At 59.0% G+C, this 12,664-nt stretch overlaps 1 protein-coding gene across 2 annotated transcripts in view; it reads left to right on the top strand.

The window, feature by feature from the left end:
• Positions 1-7,668, top strand: part of SND1 (staphylococcal nuclease and tudor domain containing 1) — an 81,411-nt gene extending 73,743 nt beyond the window's left edge. For both annotated transcript variants that reach the window (XM_068169646.1, XM_068169636.1), the window contains exons 17-24: positions 2,563-2,751; positions 3,078-3,219; positions 3,317-3,440; positions 3,567-3,636; positions 4,436-4,549; positions 4,641-4,844; positions 7,041-7,085; positions 7,431-7,668. In XM_068169646.1, coding sequence (XP_068025747.1) covers positions 2,563-2,751; positions 3,078-3,219; positions 3,317-3,440; positions 3,567-3,636; positions 4,436-4,549; positions 4,641-4,844; positions 7,041-7,085; positions 7,431-7,496 — 954 coding nt within the window. In that variant the 3' untranslated portion in view covers positions 7,497-7,668. The remainder of the gene's footprint in view (positions 1-2,562; positions 2,752-3,077; positions 3,220-3,316; positions 3,441-3,566; positions 3,637-4,435; positions 4,550-4,640; positions 4,845-7,040; positions 7,086-7,430) is intronic.
• The last annotated feature ends 4,996 nt before the right edge of the window (positions 7,669-12,664 follow it).

The following is a 12,664-nucleotide window of genomic DNA, read 5'->3' as shown; positions in this document are numbered from 1 at the left end:
AACCCACCCCCCCAAAAAAAAATAACCGAAAAAAAGGACAAACCAACACCACCACCACCCCCCAAAAAAAAAAAATAGGAAATAAAGAAGAAGAAGAAGAATTAAAAAGAGAAATAAAACCCGCGGAAAAAAAAAACCGCGGATCGAAGCGAGCCTTGCCCCCCCCCACCCCCCCCCCAAACACACACCCTCCCCCCGCCCCCCTTTTTCTTTAGCGCAGGGAATTCGAGCTGGGGGGGAAGGGGGGGTGGGGGGGTGAGGGGGGGTGGGGGGTCCGAGGAGGGATTTTAGGATTTGAGGTGAAGGTTTAAAGGGAGAGGCGGGGGGGGGGTGGGGGGTCCCCAAATCCAAACCCCCCCCTCCTTTTTTTTTTTTTTCCCTTCCCGCGTTGTTTTGCGCGTCCCGCGGATCTCTCGCCTCCTCCTCCTCCTCCTCCTCCTCCTTCTCCTCCTCCTCCTCCTCCTCCTCTTTTTTCAGCAGCGGGGGGGGGGTGTTGCTGGTGCCGGCGATGATGATGATGATGGTGGTGGTGGTGGCAGTGATGTCGCCGGGCATGGTCCGTCGTAAGGGGCGGGAGGGGGGGGGAGGAGGGGAGCGGGGGGGGTGTTATAATAAGGGAAGTAAAGGGAGAGGAAGGGGGGGGGGAGGACACCCCGCGGAAATGTTCCGCGGGGCGCGGAACGAAGAGAAAGAAGCAGCAGCGGCAAGCGGCGGCGGCAGCGGCAGCCGCGCAGGCGGCTCTCGCATCCTTTTGTCCTTCACTTGCCAGTGCCGAGGAATTGCTGACGCATCGCGATGCTCAGCACCCAGCAACCCCCCCCCTTAAAACCTTAACCCCCCCCCCCTTTTAAAAGTCCCCCCCTCCCGGCCCCCCCCCCCCCCCCCCCCCAAATTTCACCAGAGGGTGTCTAAACCAGCGCCATCGCCCCCCTTCTTCCACCCCGACCGCTTAATGCCCCCAACCCAATCTGTTTGATGGCTTTAAGGAGCTTCCTCCTCCTCCTCTTCCTCCTGGTTTAATTTGGGAGGGTTGGGGGGGGGGCTTTGAAAAGCTGCCCCCCCCCTTCAGACTCCCTCCCCCCCCAATTTTATCAGAGGGTTTCAAACCCCCCTTCCACCCCGACCACTTAATACCCCCAACCCAATCTGTTTGATGGCTTTAAGGAGCTTCCTCCTCCTCCTCTTCCTCCTATTTTAATTTGGGGGGGGGGGGCGTGTGTCTTTAAAAAGCTTCCCCCTCCTTTCAAACTCCCCCCCACCGAAGTCCCCCCACACACTATTTTACCAGAGGGCTTCCCCCAACCCCTTAATACCCCAAACCCAATCTGTTTGATGGCTTTAATGAGCTTCCTCCTCCTCTTCCTCTTATTTTAATTTGGGGGGGGGGGTGTATGTGCCTTTAAAAAGCTTCTCCCTCCCTTCAAACTCCCCCCCCCCCCCCCAACAAAACAACCCTCCCCCCTATTTTACCAGAGGGCTTCCCCCACCTCCTTAATACCCCAAACCCAATCTATTTGATGGCTTTAATGAGCTTCCTTCTCCTCTTCCTTCTATTTTAATTTGGGGGTGTTTGGGGGGGGGGGTGGTTAAAAAAGCTCCCCCCCCCCTTCAAACTCCCCCCAACCCCAAATCCCCCCCCAGATTTTACCAGAGAGCTTCCCCCAACCCCTTAATCCCCCCCAACCCCTTAATCCCCCCAACCCAATCTATTTGATGGCTTTAATGAGCTTCCTCCTCTTCTTCCTCTGCCCAGTTTGGGATGTGGTGCCCAGTTTGGTTTGGGATGTGGTAACTGGAGTGGGATGTGGTACCCAGATTGGGATGTGGTGCCCACAGTGGGAGATGGTGCCCAGTTTAGCATGAAGTTCCCAATTTGCAATGTGGGGCCCACACTGGAATGTGGTGCCCATGGAGCAGATTTTGGTGCCCATGGAGCAGCGTTGGGTGCCCATGGAGCAGAGTTGGGTGTCCATGGAGCAGATTTTGGTGCCCATGGAGCAGCATTGGGTGCCCATGGAGCAGAGTTGGGTGTCCATGGAGCAGAGTTGGGTGCCCATGGAGCAGGCTTGGGTGCCTGTGGAGCAGATCCGGGTGCCCATGGAGCAGATTTTGGTGTCCATGGAGCAGATGCAGGTGCCCATGGAGCAGGCGAGTTGGGTGCCCATGGAGCAGGCTTGGGTGCCTGTGAAGCAGTTAGGTGCCCATGGAGCAGAGTTGGGTACCCATGGAGCAGCGTTCAGTGCCCATGGAGCAGGCAAGTTGGGTGCCCATGGAGCAGATTTTGGTGCCCATGGAGCAGAGTTGGGTGCCCATGGAGCAGGCGAGTTGGGTGCCCATGGAGCAGGCTTGGGTGCCTGTGGAGCTTAGTCGCATGCCCGCGGAGCACAGCTGGGTGCCAGTCTTGCCCACCTGGGCCCACCATGCCCAGAGCTTCTTTTTGTGCCTTGGTGAAGCTTTGGAGCGGCCCCAGTGGAGTTGGAGATGAAGCTGGGTGGATGGGGGGAGCAGAGCTGGGCAAAGGCTGCCAGGCTGTTGATGCCCTGCCCTGTCGGTTGCCCGCAGGTGGAGGTGGAGGTGGAGAGCATGGACAAGGCTGGGAACTTCATCGGGTGGCTGCACATCGAGGGGGTCAACCTGTCGGTGGCCTTGGTGGAACATGCCCTCTCCAAGGTCCACTTCACTGCGGAGAGGAGCTCCTACTACAAGGCCCTGCTGGCTGCAGAGGAGGCTGCCAAGCAGAAGAAGGAGAAGGTGACCCCTGGCAGGACGGTCCCCCAAGGATGGCCCCACCTTGAGGAGTGTCTCCACCCCAAGAGATGTCCCACCCTGGGGATGTCCCCATGTCTAGAGACATCTTCACCCTGAGGGATGTCCCCATGTCTAGAGCCATCTCCACCCCTGGAGATGTCCCACATTGAGGGATGTCTCCCCCCACAAGAGATGTCCCCACCCCAAGGCCCGTGGAATGCAACAGCAGCCTTCTGGAGACCAAAGCTTCTCCTTCTCCCACCGTGCCGATGGCATCAGCCATGGCTTTGAGGTCCCTTTAACCAACCTGTGGTGTCCCACCCCCTCAGGTCTGGTCCCACTATGAGGAGACCCCGGTGGAGGAGGTGGTGCAGGTGCTGGAGGAGAAGGAGCGCACGGCCAACTACAAACCTGTCTTCGTGACGGAGATCACGGATGACCTTCACTTCTACGTCCAGGACGTGGAGACAGGTGGGGTGGACATCCCTGCAGGGGGGCTTCTGGAGCCAGGGAGATCCACCAAGGCCAGCAGAAGTGGGTTCTGGATCCCCACCCCTTTCTTCTGCAGGAGCCCAGCTGGAGAAGCTGATGGAGAACATGCGCACGGAGGTGGGCAACCACCCCCCCGTTGAAGGGTCCTACTCCCCGCGCCGCGGGGACTTCTGCATCGCCAAGTTTGTGGATGGAGAGTGGTGAGGATGAGGAGGGCCTGCACCACCTCAGCACCATCCTGAGGGTTGTAAGGTGGTGGTGGTGAACCCACGTCTTGTGTGGGTTTTGGGGGTGATACCTTCTTCATCTTCGCTCTTGTCCTGCAGGTATCGGGCCAGGGTGGAGAAGGTGGAGTCGGCTTCCAAAGTTCATATCTTCTACATTGACTATGGCAATGTGAGTGGTCACTACCTCCATCCCATCCGTCCAGCCCTCCCTTCTGGAGCCCAGCAGCATGTGTCCTCCCAACCACCACAGATTGCCATCACCCTCCAGTTTGGGTGCCCTCTGAACCCCAGCACCATGAAGTCCACCATGGGGTGTCCATCACCCTTGGGCACCCTCTGAACTCCAGCACCATGAAGCCCACCATGATATGTCCATCACCCTTGGGTGCCCTCTGAACCCCAGCACCATTAAGCCCACCATGATATGTCCATCACCCTTGGGTGCCCTCTGAACCCCAGCACCTTGAAGCCCACTATGGGATGTCCATCACCCTTGGGTGCCCTCTGAACCCCAGCACCATGAAGCCCACTATGGGATGTCCATCACCCTTGGGCGCCCTCTGAACCCCAGCACCATGAAGCCCACCATGATATGTCCATCACCCTTGGGTGCCCTCTGGACGCCAGCACTGTGAAGCCCACCATGGGGTGTCCATCACCCTTGGATGCCCTCTGAACCCCTGCACCATGAAGCCCACCGTGATATGTCCATCACCCTTGGGTGCCCTCTAGACCCCAGCACCATGAAGCCCATCACGATGTGTCCATCACCCTTGGGCGCCCTCTAGACCCCAGCACCATGAAGCCCATCACGATGTGTCCCTCACCCTTGGGTGCCCTCTCAACCCCAGCTCCATGAAACCCACCACATATGCCCATCACCCTCGAGTTTCTTCTCAGCCCTGCTGTCCAGAAGCCCATCATGGAGTGTCCACCACCCTTGGGTGTCCTTCTCTTTGATCCCACAGAAGGAGATCTTACCCTCCACCCGCTTGGCCACCTTGCCCCCAGCCTTCAGCACCAGGGTCCTGCCAGCCCAGGCCACGGAGTACAAGTTCGCCTTCATCCAGGTGCCCCAAGACGTAAGTATGGAGGCCCACCAAGAAGCTTGGGGTGGTCTCCAGCTCCTCGGCGGGAGCTGAAGGTCCACCGCCGTGCCGTCGGGTGCCGCAGGAGGACGCGCGGGCGGACGCGGTGGACAGCGTGGTGAGGGACATCCAGAACACCCAGTGCCTGCTCAACGTGGAGCATCTGGGGCCGGGCTGTCCCCACGTCACCCTCCAGTTCCTGGACTCCAAGAGCGACGTCGGCTTGGGCTTGGTCAAGGAAGGCTTGGTCATGGTGGAGGTGCGCAAGGAGAAGCAGTTCCAGAAAGTGGTAGGTGATGGTGGGGGGTGGAGGATGATGGCGGTGGGTTGTGGTGGGTGGGCGGTGATGAGTCATGGTGGGTCATAATGGGTCATGGAGAGTGGTGGGTCATGATGGAGAGTGGTGGGTGGTGATGAGTCGTGGTGGGTGATGCTGGGTCGTGGTGGGCCATGGGGGGTCGTGGTGGGTCATGGAGGGTGATGATGGGGGGTCATGGAGGGTGCTGGTGGGTGATGATGGGTCATGGAGGGTGCTGGCGGGTGATGATGGGTGATGATGTGTCATGGAAGGTGATGTTGGGTGATGGTGGGTCATGGAGGGTGCTGGTGGGTGATGTTGGGTGATGGTGGGTCATGGAGGGTGATGTTGGGTGATGGTGGGTCATGGAGGGTGATGATGGGTCATGGAAGGTGATGGAGGGTGATGATGGGTCATGGAGGGTGATGTTGGGTGATGGTGGGTCATGGAGGGTGATGGTGGGTCATGGAGGGTGATGATGGGTCATGGAGGGTGATGTTGGGTGATGGTGGGTCATGGAGGGTGATGTTGGGTGATGGTGGGTCATGGAGGGTGATGATGGGTCATGGAAGGTGATGGAGGGTGATGATGGGTCATGGAGGGTGATGTTGGGTGATGGTGGGTCATGGAGGGTGATGGTGGGTCATGGAGGGTGATGATGGGTCATGGAGGGTGATGTTGGGTGATGGTGGGTCATGGAGGGTGATGTTGGGTGATGATGGGTCATGGAGGGTGATGTTGGGTGATGGTGGGTGATGGAGGGTGATGGTGGGTGATGGAGGGTGATGGTGGGTCATGGAGGGTGATGATGGGTCATGGAGGGTGATGTTGGGTGATGGTGGGTCATGGAGGGTGATGTTGGGTGATGGTGGGTGATGGAGGGTGATGGTGGGTCATGGAGGGTGATGATGGGTCATGGAGGGTGATGTTGGGTGATGGTGGGTCATGGAGGGTGATGTTGGGTGATGATGGGCCATGGAGGGTGATGTTGGGTGATGGTGGGTGATGGAGGGTGATGGTGGGTCATGGAGGGTGATGATGGGTCATGGAGGGTGATGTTGGGTGATGGTGGGTCATGGAGGGTGATGTTGGGTGATGGTGGGTCATGGAGGGTGATGATGGGTCATGGATGGTGATGATGGATCATGGATGGTGATGATGGGTCATGGAGGGTGCTGGTGGGTGATGATAGGTCATGGAGGGTGATGATGGGTCATGGAGGGTGCTGGTGGATGATGATGGATCATGGATGGTGATGATGGGTCATGGAGGGTGCTGGTGGGTGATGATGGGTCATGGAGGGTGATGATGGGTCATGGATGGTGATGATGGGTCATGGAGGGTGCTGGTGGATGATGATGGGTCATGGAGGGTGCTGGTGGGTGATGATGGGTCATGGAGGGTGCTGGTGGGTGATGTTGGGTGATGATGGGTCATGGAGGGTGCTGGTGGATGATGATGGATCATGGATGGTGATGATGGGTCATGGAGGGTGCTGGTGGGTGATGATGGGTCATGGAGGGTGATGATGGGTCATGGATGGTGATGATGGGTCATGGAGGGTGCTGGTGGATGATGATGGGTCATGGAGGGTGCTGGTGGGTGATGTTGGGTGATGATGGGTCATGGATGGTGATGATGGGTCATGGAGGGTGCTGGTGGATGATGATGGGTCATGGAGGGTGCTGGTGGGTGATGATAGGTCATGGAGGGTGATGATGGGTCATGGAGGGTGCTGGTGGATGATGATGGGTCATGGAGGGTGCTGGTGGGTGATGATGGGTCATGGAGGGTGCTGGTGGGTGATGTTGGGTGATGATGGGTCATGGATGGTGATGATGGGTCATGGAGGGTGCTGGTGGGTGATGATGGGTCATGGAGGGTGCTGGTGGGTGATGATAGGTCATGGAGGGTGATGATGGGTCATGGAGGGTGCTGGTGGATGATGATGGGTCATGGAGGGTGCTGGTGGGTGATGATGGGTGATGATGGGTCATGGATGGTGATGATGGGTCATGGAGGGTGCCAGTGGGTGATGATGGGTCATGGAGGGTGCTGGTGGGTGATGTTGGGTGATGATGGGTCATGGATGGTGATGATGGGTCATGGAGGGTGCTGGTGGATGATGATGGGTCATGGAGGGTGCTAGTGGGTGATGATGGGTTCTACTGGGTGTCCCCACCCCAGATCACCGAGTACCTGAATGCCCAGGAGACAGCCAAGAGCGCCCGGGTGAGTTACGGGATGGCTCCCTGGTGCAAGCCCTTTGTCCTTGGGGGAGGTCCTGGATCCCATCCCTGGGGGTAGCTTTGGGATGTGTGTTCCCCCAGTTACTTATTTTTGGGTGGGGCATGAGCCAGGCCGTGGCCCCCTCCACCTCCAAGGAGATGCTGGATGTGGTTCCTCCATCTCCAAGGAGATGCTGGCTACGAGATTCCACCATCTTGGGGAGGATCCTGAATCCAACCCCACCAATGCCTGGGGACGGTTTGGGGATGTTCATTGGTGGGTTTGGGGGGGGTGGGGGATGCCCCAAGCTGTGACCTCCTCCATCTTCTCCTCCACCTTCTCTTGCAGCTCAACCTGTGGCGCTACGGCGATTTCCGCGCCGACGACGCCGACGAGTTTGGCTACAGCCGCTGAGGGATGAAGTTCTGGGGACCTACTGACCTTGCCCCCACCATCCATGTCCCCATGGCCACCCCCCCCTCATCTCCTTACTTCATCCCACCCAGCCCCAGCTGTCCATAACTCTCCCCCTCCTCCCAGCCCTGTATTTAAAGCTTTGGTGGCCCAATAAAGGTAGTCAAGCGTTTGCTGGTGGCTTCTTCCTGTCGGGGGGACACCACCATGATGGTGTCACCTCCCCTCAAAGCAGGTGGGCTTGTCTTCAGGGACATTCCACCAACAGCCAGTTCATCTTGGCCTCAGGGGCCCAAGTGCACCCCAAGTCTGGGACATCTAGGGAAGGGGAGATGGTCCCAACAGTAGGTTCCAAGCATGGACTTCAACCATGGATCCCAAACACTGACCAAATCATGGACCTCAATCATGAGACCCAACCATAGACCACAAGCCCAGGCCCCAAACCTGGACCTCAACTCCAGTTCCTGAACCTGGACCTCAAGCATGGTCCCTAGATGAGAATCTCAACCATGGCCCTCAACCCCAGGTCCCAGCTGTGGTCCCTAAGACCTGGATCTCAACCTCAGATCTCCACCGTGAACCTCAACCCTGAATCCCAACCATAGGCCCTGGACCTCAACCTCAGATCTCCACCATGAACCTCAACCCTGGATCCCAACCATGGGCCCCTGGCCTTGACCTCAACCCCAGGTCCCAGTCATGGTCCCTAAGACCTGGATCTCAACCTCAGATCTCCACCATGACCCCTAGGACCTTGTCCTCAGCCCCAAGCCCACCATGCTGCTGCTTTTGGTCTCCTCACCACAATGTGCCCACGGTGCCACCAGCCATTGCCTCCCATGGCCATCATCACCATGGTGGTGCCACCATCTCTGGTGTCCCTAGCCCTGGAGATCACTCATGGGGGGGTGGGGAGGGTAGGATCTCTTCTGTTCCTGTTGGCCACCTTGCTCCTGGGAAGCTAATTAGAGGGCAGCACTAATTGATTGGAAGCCAATTAGAGCTTTGGGTGGTGACTTTCCATCGTTACCGCCAGCAAACGATCGGCGTGAAAGGGAAAAGCTGGTGGAGATGCCACCACCACGGCTGGAGGAGGGTCCTGGGGGGGCTTCAAAGGTTCCTGGAGGACTCTGGTTATCTCAAGGGGTTCCTGAGTGTCTTTGGTGGGTCTCTGCAGGGCTCCTGAGGGTCTTTGGTGGTCCCTGGAAGTCTTAGGGGGCATCCTGAGGATCTTCAAGGGTCCCTGAAAGTCTCTGACTATCTCTGGAAGATTTCTGAAGGTCTTTGAAGGTCCTTGGAGGTCTCTGGAGGGGTTCATGAGGGTCCTCAAAGGTCCCTGGAGGTCTGTGGGTGTCCCCTGGGGTGGGGGGGAGGCCCAGAAGGTCTCTGAGGAATCTTTGATGGTTCCTGGCAATCTCTGAGGTGTAACTGGAGGCCCTAAAAAGCCTCTAGGGGGTCGTGAGGGGCATTTAATGGTGTCCCTGGGGGTCTCTTCCTATCTCTGAGGGGTTCCTGGGAGTCCTTGAGGATCCTTGGAGGTCTTGGTGGGGTTCCTGAGGGTCGCTGGTGGTCCCTTAAGGTCTCTTGGGGAGGTTCTTGAGAGACTTTGAAGGTCCTCGAAGCCTCAGGAGGGTTCCTGGCGGTCTTTGAGCGTCTCTGATGGTCTTTGGGGTGGGGGAGTGTCCTGGTGCGGGGCACTGAGATGGAGCTGGGCAGGACCATGCTGGGTGACACTGGGATCCATCGAGCTGTGCCGGGGGGCAAGGGACACGGCTGGGCAGTACTGGGCAGGAGCGGGGCGGTGCTGGGAACTACAGGGCGTGGAAGAGCTTCAGAACAGCAATGGGAAAGGGAAACAGAGACACCTGCTGGTGCCAGACCATGAGCAGCACCGAGCCAGAACAGCACAGACCCAGCACAGAGCCAGCACCGAGCCAGCACAAAACAGCACAGCACCGAACCAGTACAGAGTCAGACCAGAACAGCACAGCACAGCACCGAACCAGTACAGAGCCAGCCCAGAACAGCACAGCCCAGAGCCAGAACAGCACAGCCCAGAGCCAGCCCAGAGCCAGAACAGCACAGCCCAGAGCCAGAACAGCACAGCACAGACCCAGCACAGAGCCAGCACCGAGCCAGCACACAACAGCACAGCACCGAACCAGTACAGAGTCAGACCAGAACAGCACAGCACAGCACAGCACCGAACCAGTACAGAGCCAGCCCAGAACAGCACAGCCCAGAGCCAGAACAGCACAGCCCAGAGCCAGCCCAGAGCCAGAACAGCACAGCACGGACCCAGCACAGAGCCAGCACCGAGCCAGCACACAACAGCACAGCACCGAACCAGTACAGAGCCAGCCCAGAACAGCACAGCACAGCACCGAACCAGAACAGAGCCAGCCCAGAACAGCACAGCACAGCACCGAACCAGTACAGAGCCAGCTCAGAACAGCACAGCACAGACCCAGCACTGAGCCAGCATCAAGCCAGCACACAACAGCAAAGCACCGAAGCAGTACAGAGCCAGCCTTGTACAGAGTCAGCCAAGCACAGAGCCAACCCTGTACAGAGCCAGCCCAGCACAGAGCCAGCCCAGCACAGAGTCAGCCCTGTAGAGAGTCAGCCCTGTACAGAGCCAGCCCTGTACAGAGCCAGCCCAGTACAGAGTCAGCCCAGCACAGAGTCAGCCCTGTACAGAGCCAGCCCTGTACAGAGCCAGCCCTGTAGAGAGCCAGCCCTGTACAGAGTCAGCCCAGCACAGTCAGCCCAGCACAGAGTCAGCTCTGTACAGAGCCAGCCCAGCACAGAGCCAGCCCTGTACAGAGCCAGCCCAGCACAGAGCTAGCCCTGTACAGAACCAGCCCAGTACAGAGTCAGCCCTGTACAGAGCTAGCCCTGTACAGAGCCAGCCCTGTACAGAGTCAGCCCAGCACAGAGCCAGCCCTGTACAGAGTCAGCCCAGCACAGTCAGCCCAGCACAGAGTCAGCTCTGTACAGAGCCAGCCCAGCACAGAGCCAGCCCAGTACAGAGTCAGCCCAGCACAGAGCCAGCCCTGTACAGAGCCAGCCCTGTACAGAGTCAGCCCAGCACAGAGCCAGCCCTGTACAGAGTCAGCCCAGCACAGAGCCAGCCCTGTACAGAGCCAGCCCAGCACAGAGCCAGCCCTGTACAGAGTCAGCCCAGCACAGAGCTAGCCCTGTACAGAGCCAGCCCAGCACAGAGCCAGCCCTGTACAGAGCCAGCCCAGCACAGAGCCAGCCCTGTACAGAGTCAGCCCAGCACAGAGCTAGCCCTGTACAGAGCCAGCCCAGTACAGAGTCAGCCCTGTACAGAGCCAGCCCTGTACAGAGTCAGCCCAGCACAGTCAGCCCAGCACAGAGTCAGCTCTGTACAGAGCCAGCCCAGCACAGAGCCAGCCCAGTACAGAGTCAGCCCAGCACAGAGCCAGCCCTGTACAGAGCCAGCCCTGTACAGAGTCAGCCCAGCACAGAGCCAGCCCTGTACAGAGTCAGCCCAGCACAGAGCCAGCCCTGTACAGAGCCAGCCCAGCACAGAGCCAGCCCAGTACAGAGTCAGCCCAGCACAGAGCCAGCCCTGTACAGAGCCAGCCCTGTACAGAGTCAGCCCAGCACAGAGCCAGCCCTGTACAGAGCCAGCCCAGCACAGAGCCAGCCCTGTACAGAGCCAGCCCAGCACAGAGCCAGCCCAGTACAGAGTCAGCCCAGCACAGAGCCAGCCCTGTACAGAGCCAGCCCTGTACAGAGTCAGCCCAGCACAGAGCCAGCCCTGTACAGAGCCAGCCCAGCACAGAGCCAGCCCTGTACAGAGTCAGCCCAGCACAGAGCTAGCCCTGTACAGAGCCAGCCCAGTACAGAGTCAGCCCTGTACAGAGCCAGCCCTGTACAGAGCCAGCCCAGCACAGAGCCAGCCCTGTACAGAGCCAGCCCAGCACAGAGCTAGCCCTGTACAGAGCCAGCCCAGTACAGAGTCAGCCCTGTACAGTCAGCCCAGCACAGAGCCAGCCCTGTACAGAGTCAGCCCAGCACAGAGCCAGCCCTGTACAGAGCCAGCCCAGTACAGAGTCAGCCCAGTACAGAGTCAGCCCTGTACAGAGTCAGCCCAGTACAGAGCCAGCCCTGTACAGAGCCAGCCCAGCACAGAGCCAGCCCTGTACAGAGCCAGCCCTGTACAGAGTCAGCCCAGCACAGAGCCAGCCCTGTACAGAGCCAGCCCAGTACAGAGTCAGCCCTGTACAGAGCCAGCCCAGCACAGAGCCAGCCCAGCACAGGGCCAGCCCTGTACAGAGCCAGCCCAGCACAGAGCCAGCCCTGTACAGAGCCAGCCCAGTACAGAGTCAGCCCTGTACAGAGCCAGCCCTGTACAGAGTCAGCCCAGCACAGAGCCAGCCCTGTACAGAGCCAGCCCTGTACAGAGCCAGCCCAGCATAGAGTCAGCCCAGCACAGAGCCAGCCATGTACAGAGCCAGCCCAGTACAGAGTCAGCCCAGCACAGAGTCAGCCCAGCACAGATTCAGCCCAGCACAGAGCCAGCCCAGTACAGAGTCAGCCCAGCACAGAATCAGCCCTGTACTGAGCCAGCCCAGCACAGATTCAGCCCAGCACAGAGCCAGCCCAGTACAGAGTCAGCCCAGCACAGATTCAGCCCAGCACAGAGCCAGCCCAATACAGAATCAGCCCTGTACTGAGCCAGCCCAGCACAGAGCCAGCCCTGTACAGAGCCAGCCCAGTACAGAGTCAGCCCAGCACAGAGCCAGCCCTGTACAGAGTCAGCCCAGCACAGAGCCAGCCCTGTACAGAGCCAGCCCTGTACAGAGTCAGCCCAGCACAGAGCCAGCCCTGTACAGAGCCAGCCCTGTACAGAGTCAGCCCAGCACAGAGCCAGCCCTGTACAGAGCCAGCCCTGTACAGAGCCAGCCCTGTACAGAGCCAGCCCTGTAGAGAGCCAGCCCTGTACAGAGTCAGCCCAGCACAGTCAGCCCAGCACAGAGTCAGCTCTGTACAGAGCCAGCCCAGCACAGAGCCAGCCCTGTACAGAGCCAGCCCAGCACAGAGCTAGCCCTGTACAGAACCAGCCCAGTACAGAGTCAGCCCTGTACAGAGCTAGCCCTGTACAGAGCCAGCCCTGTACAGAGTCAGCCCAG

The sequence above is a fragment of the Melanerpes formicivorus genome, unplaced genomic scaffold (assembly GCF_026170545.1).
Source record: "Melanerpes formicivorus ecotype bairdi unplaced genomic scaffold, bMelFor1.0.p_v2 SCAF_3, whole genome shotgun sequence".
In the NCBI taxonomy this organism is placed as follows: Eukaryota; Metazoa; Chordata; class Aves; order Piciformes; family Picidae; genus Melanerpes; species Melanerpes formicivorus.
This window is presented reverse-complemented; position numbering and strand designations above follow the sequence as displayed.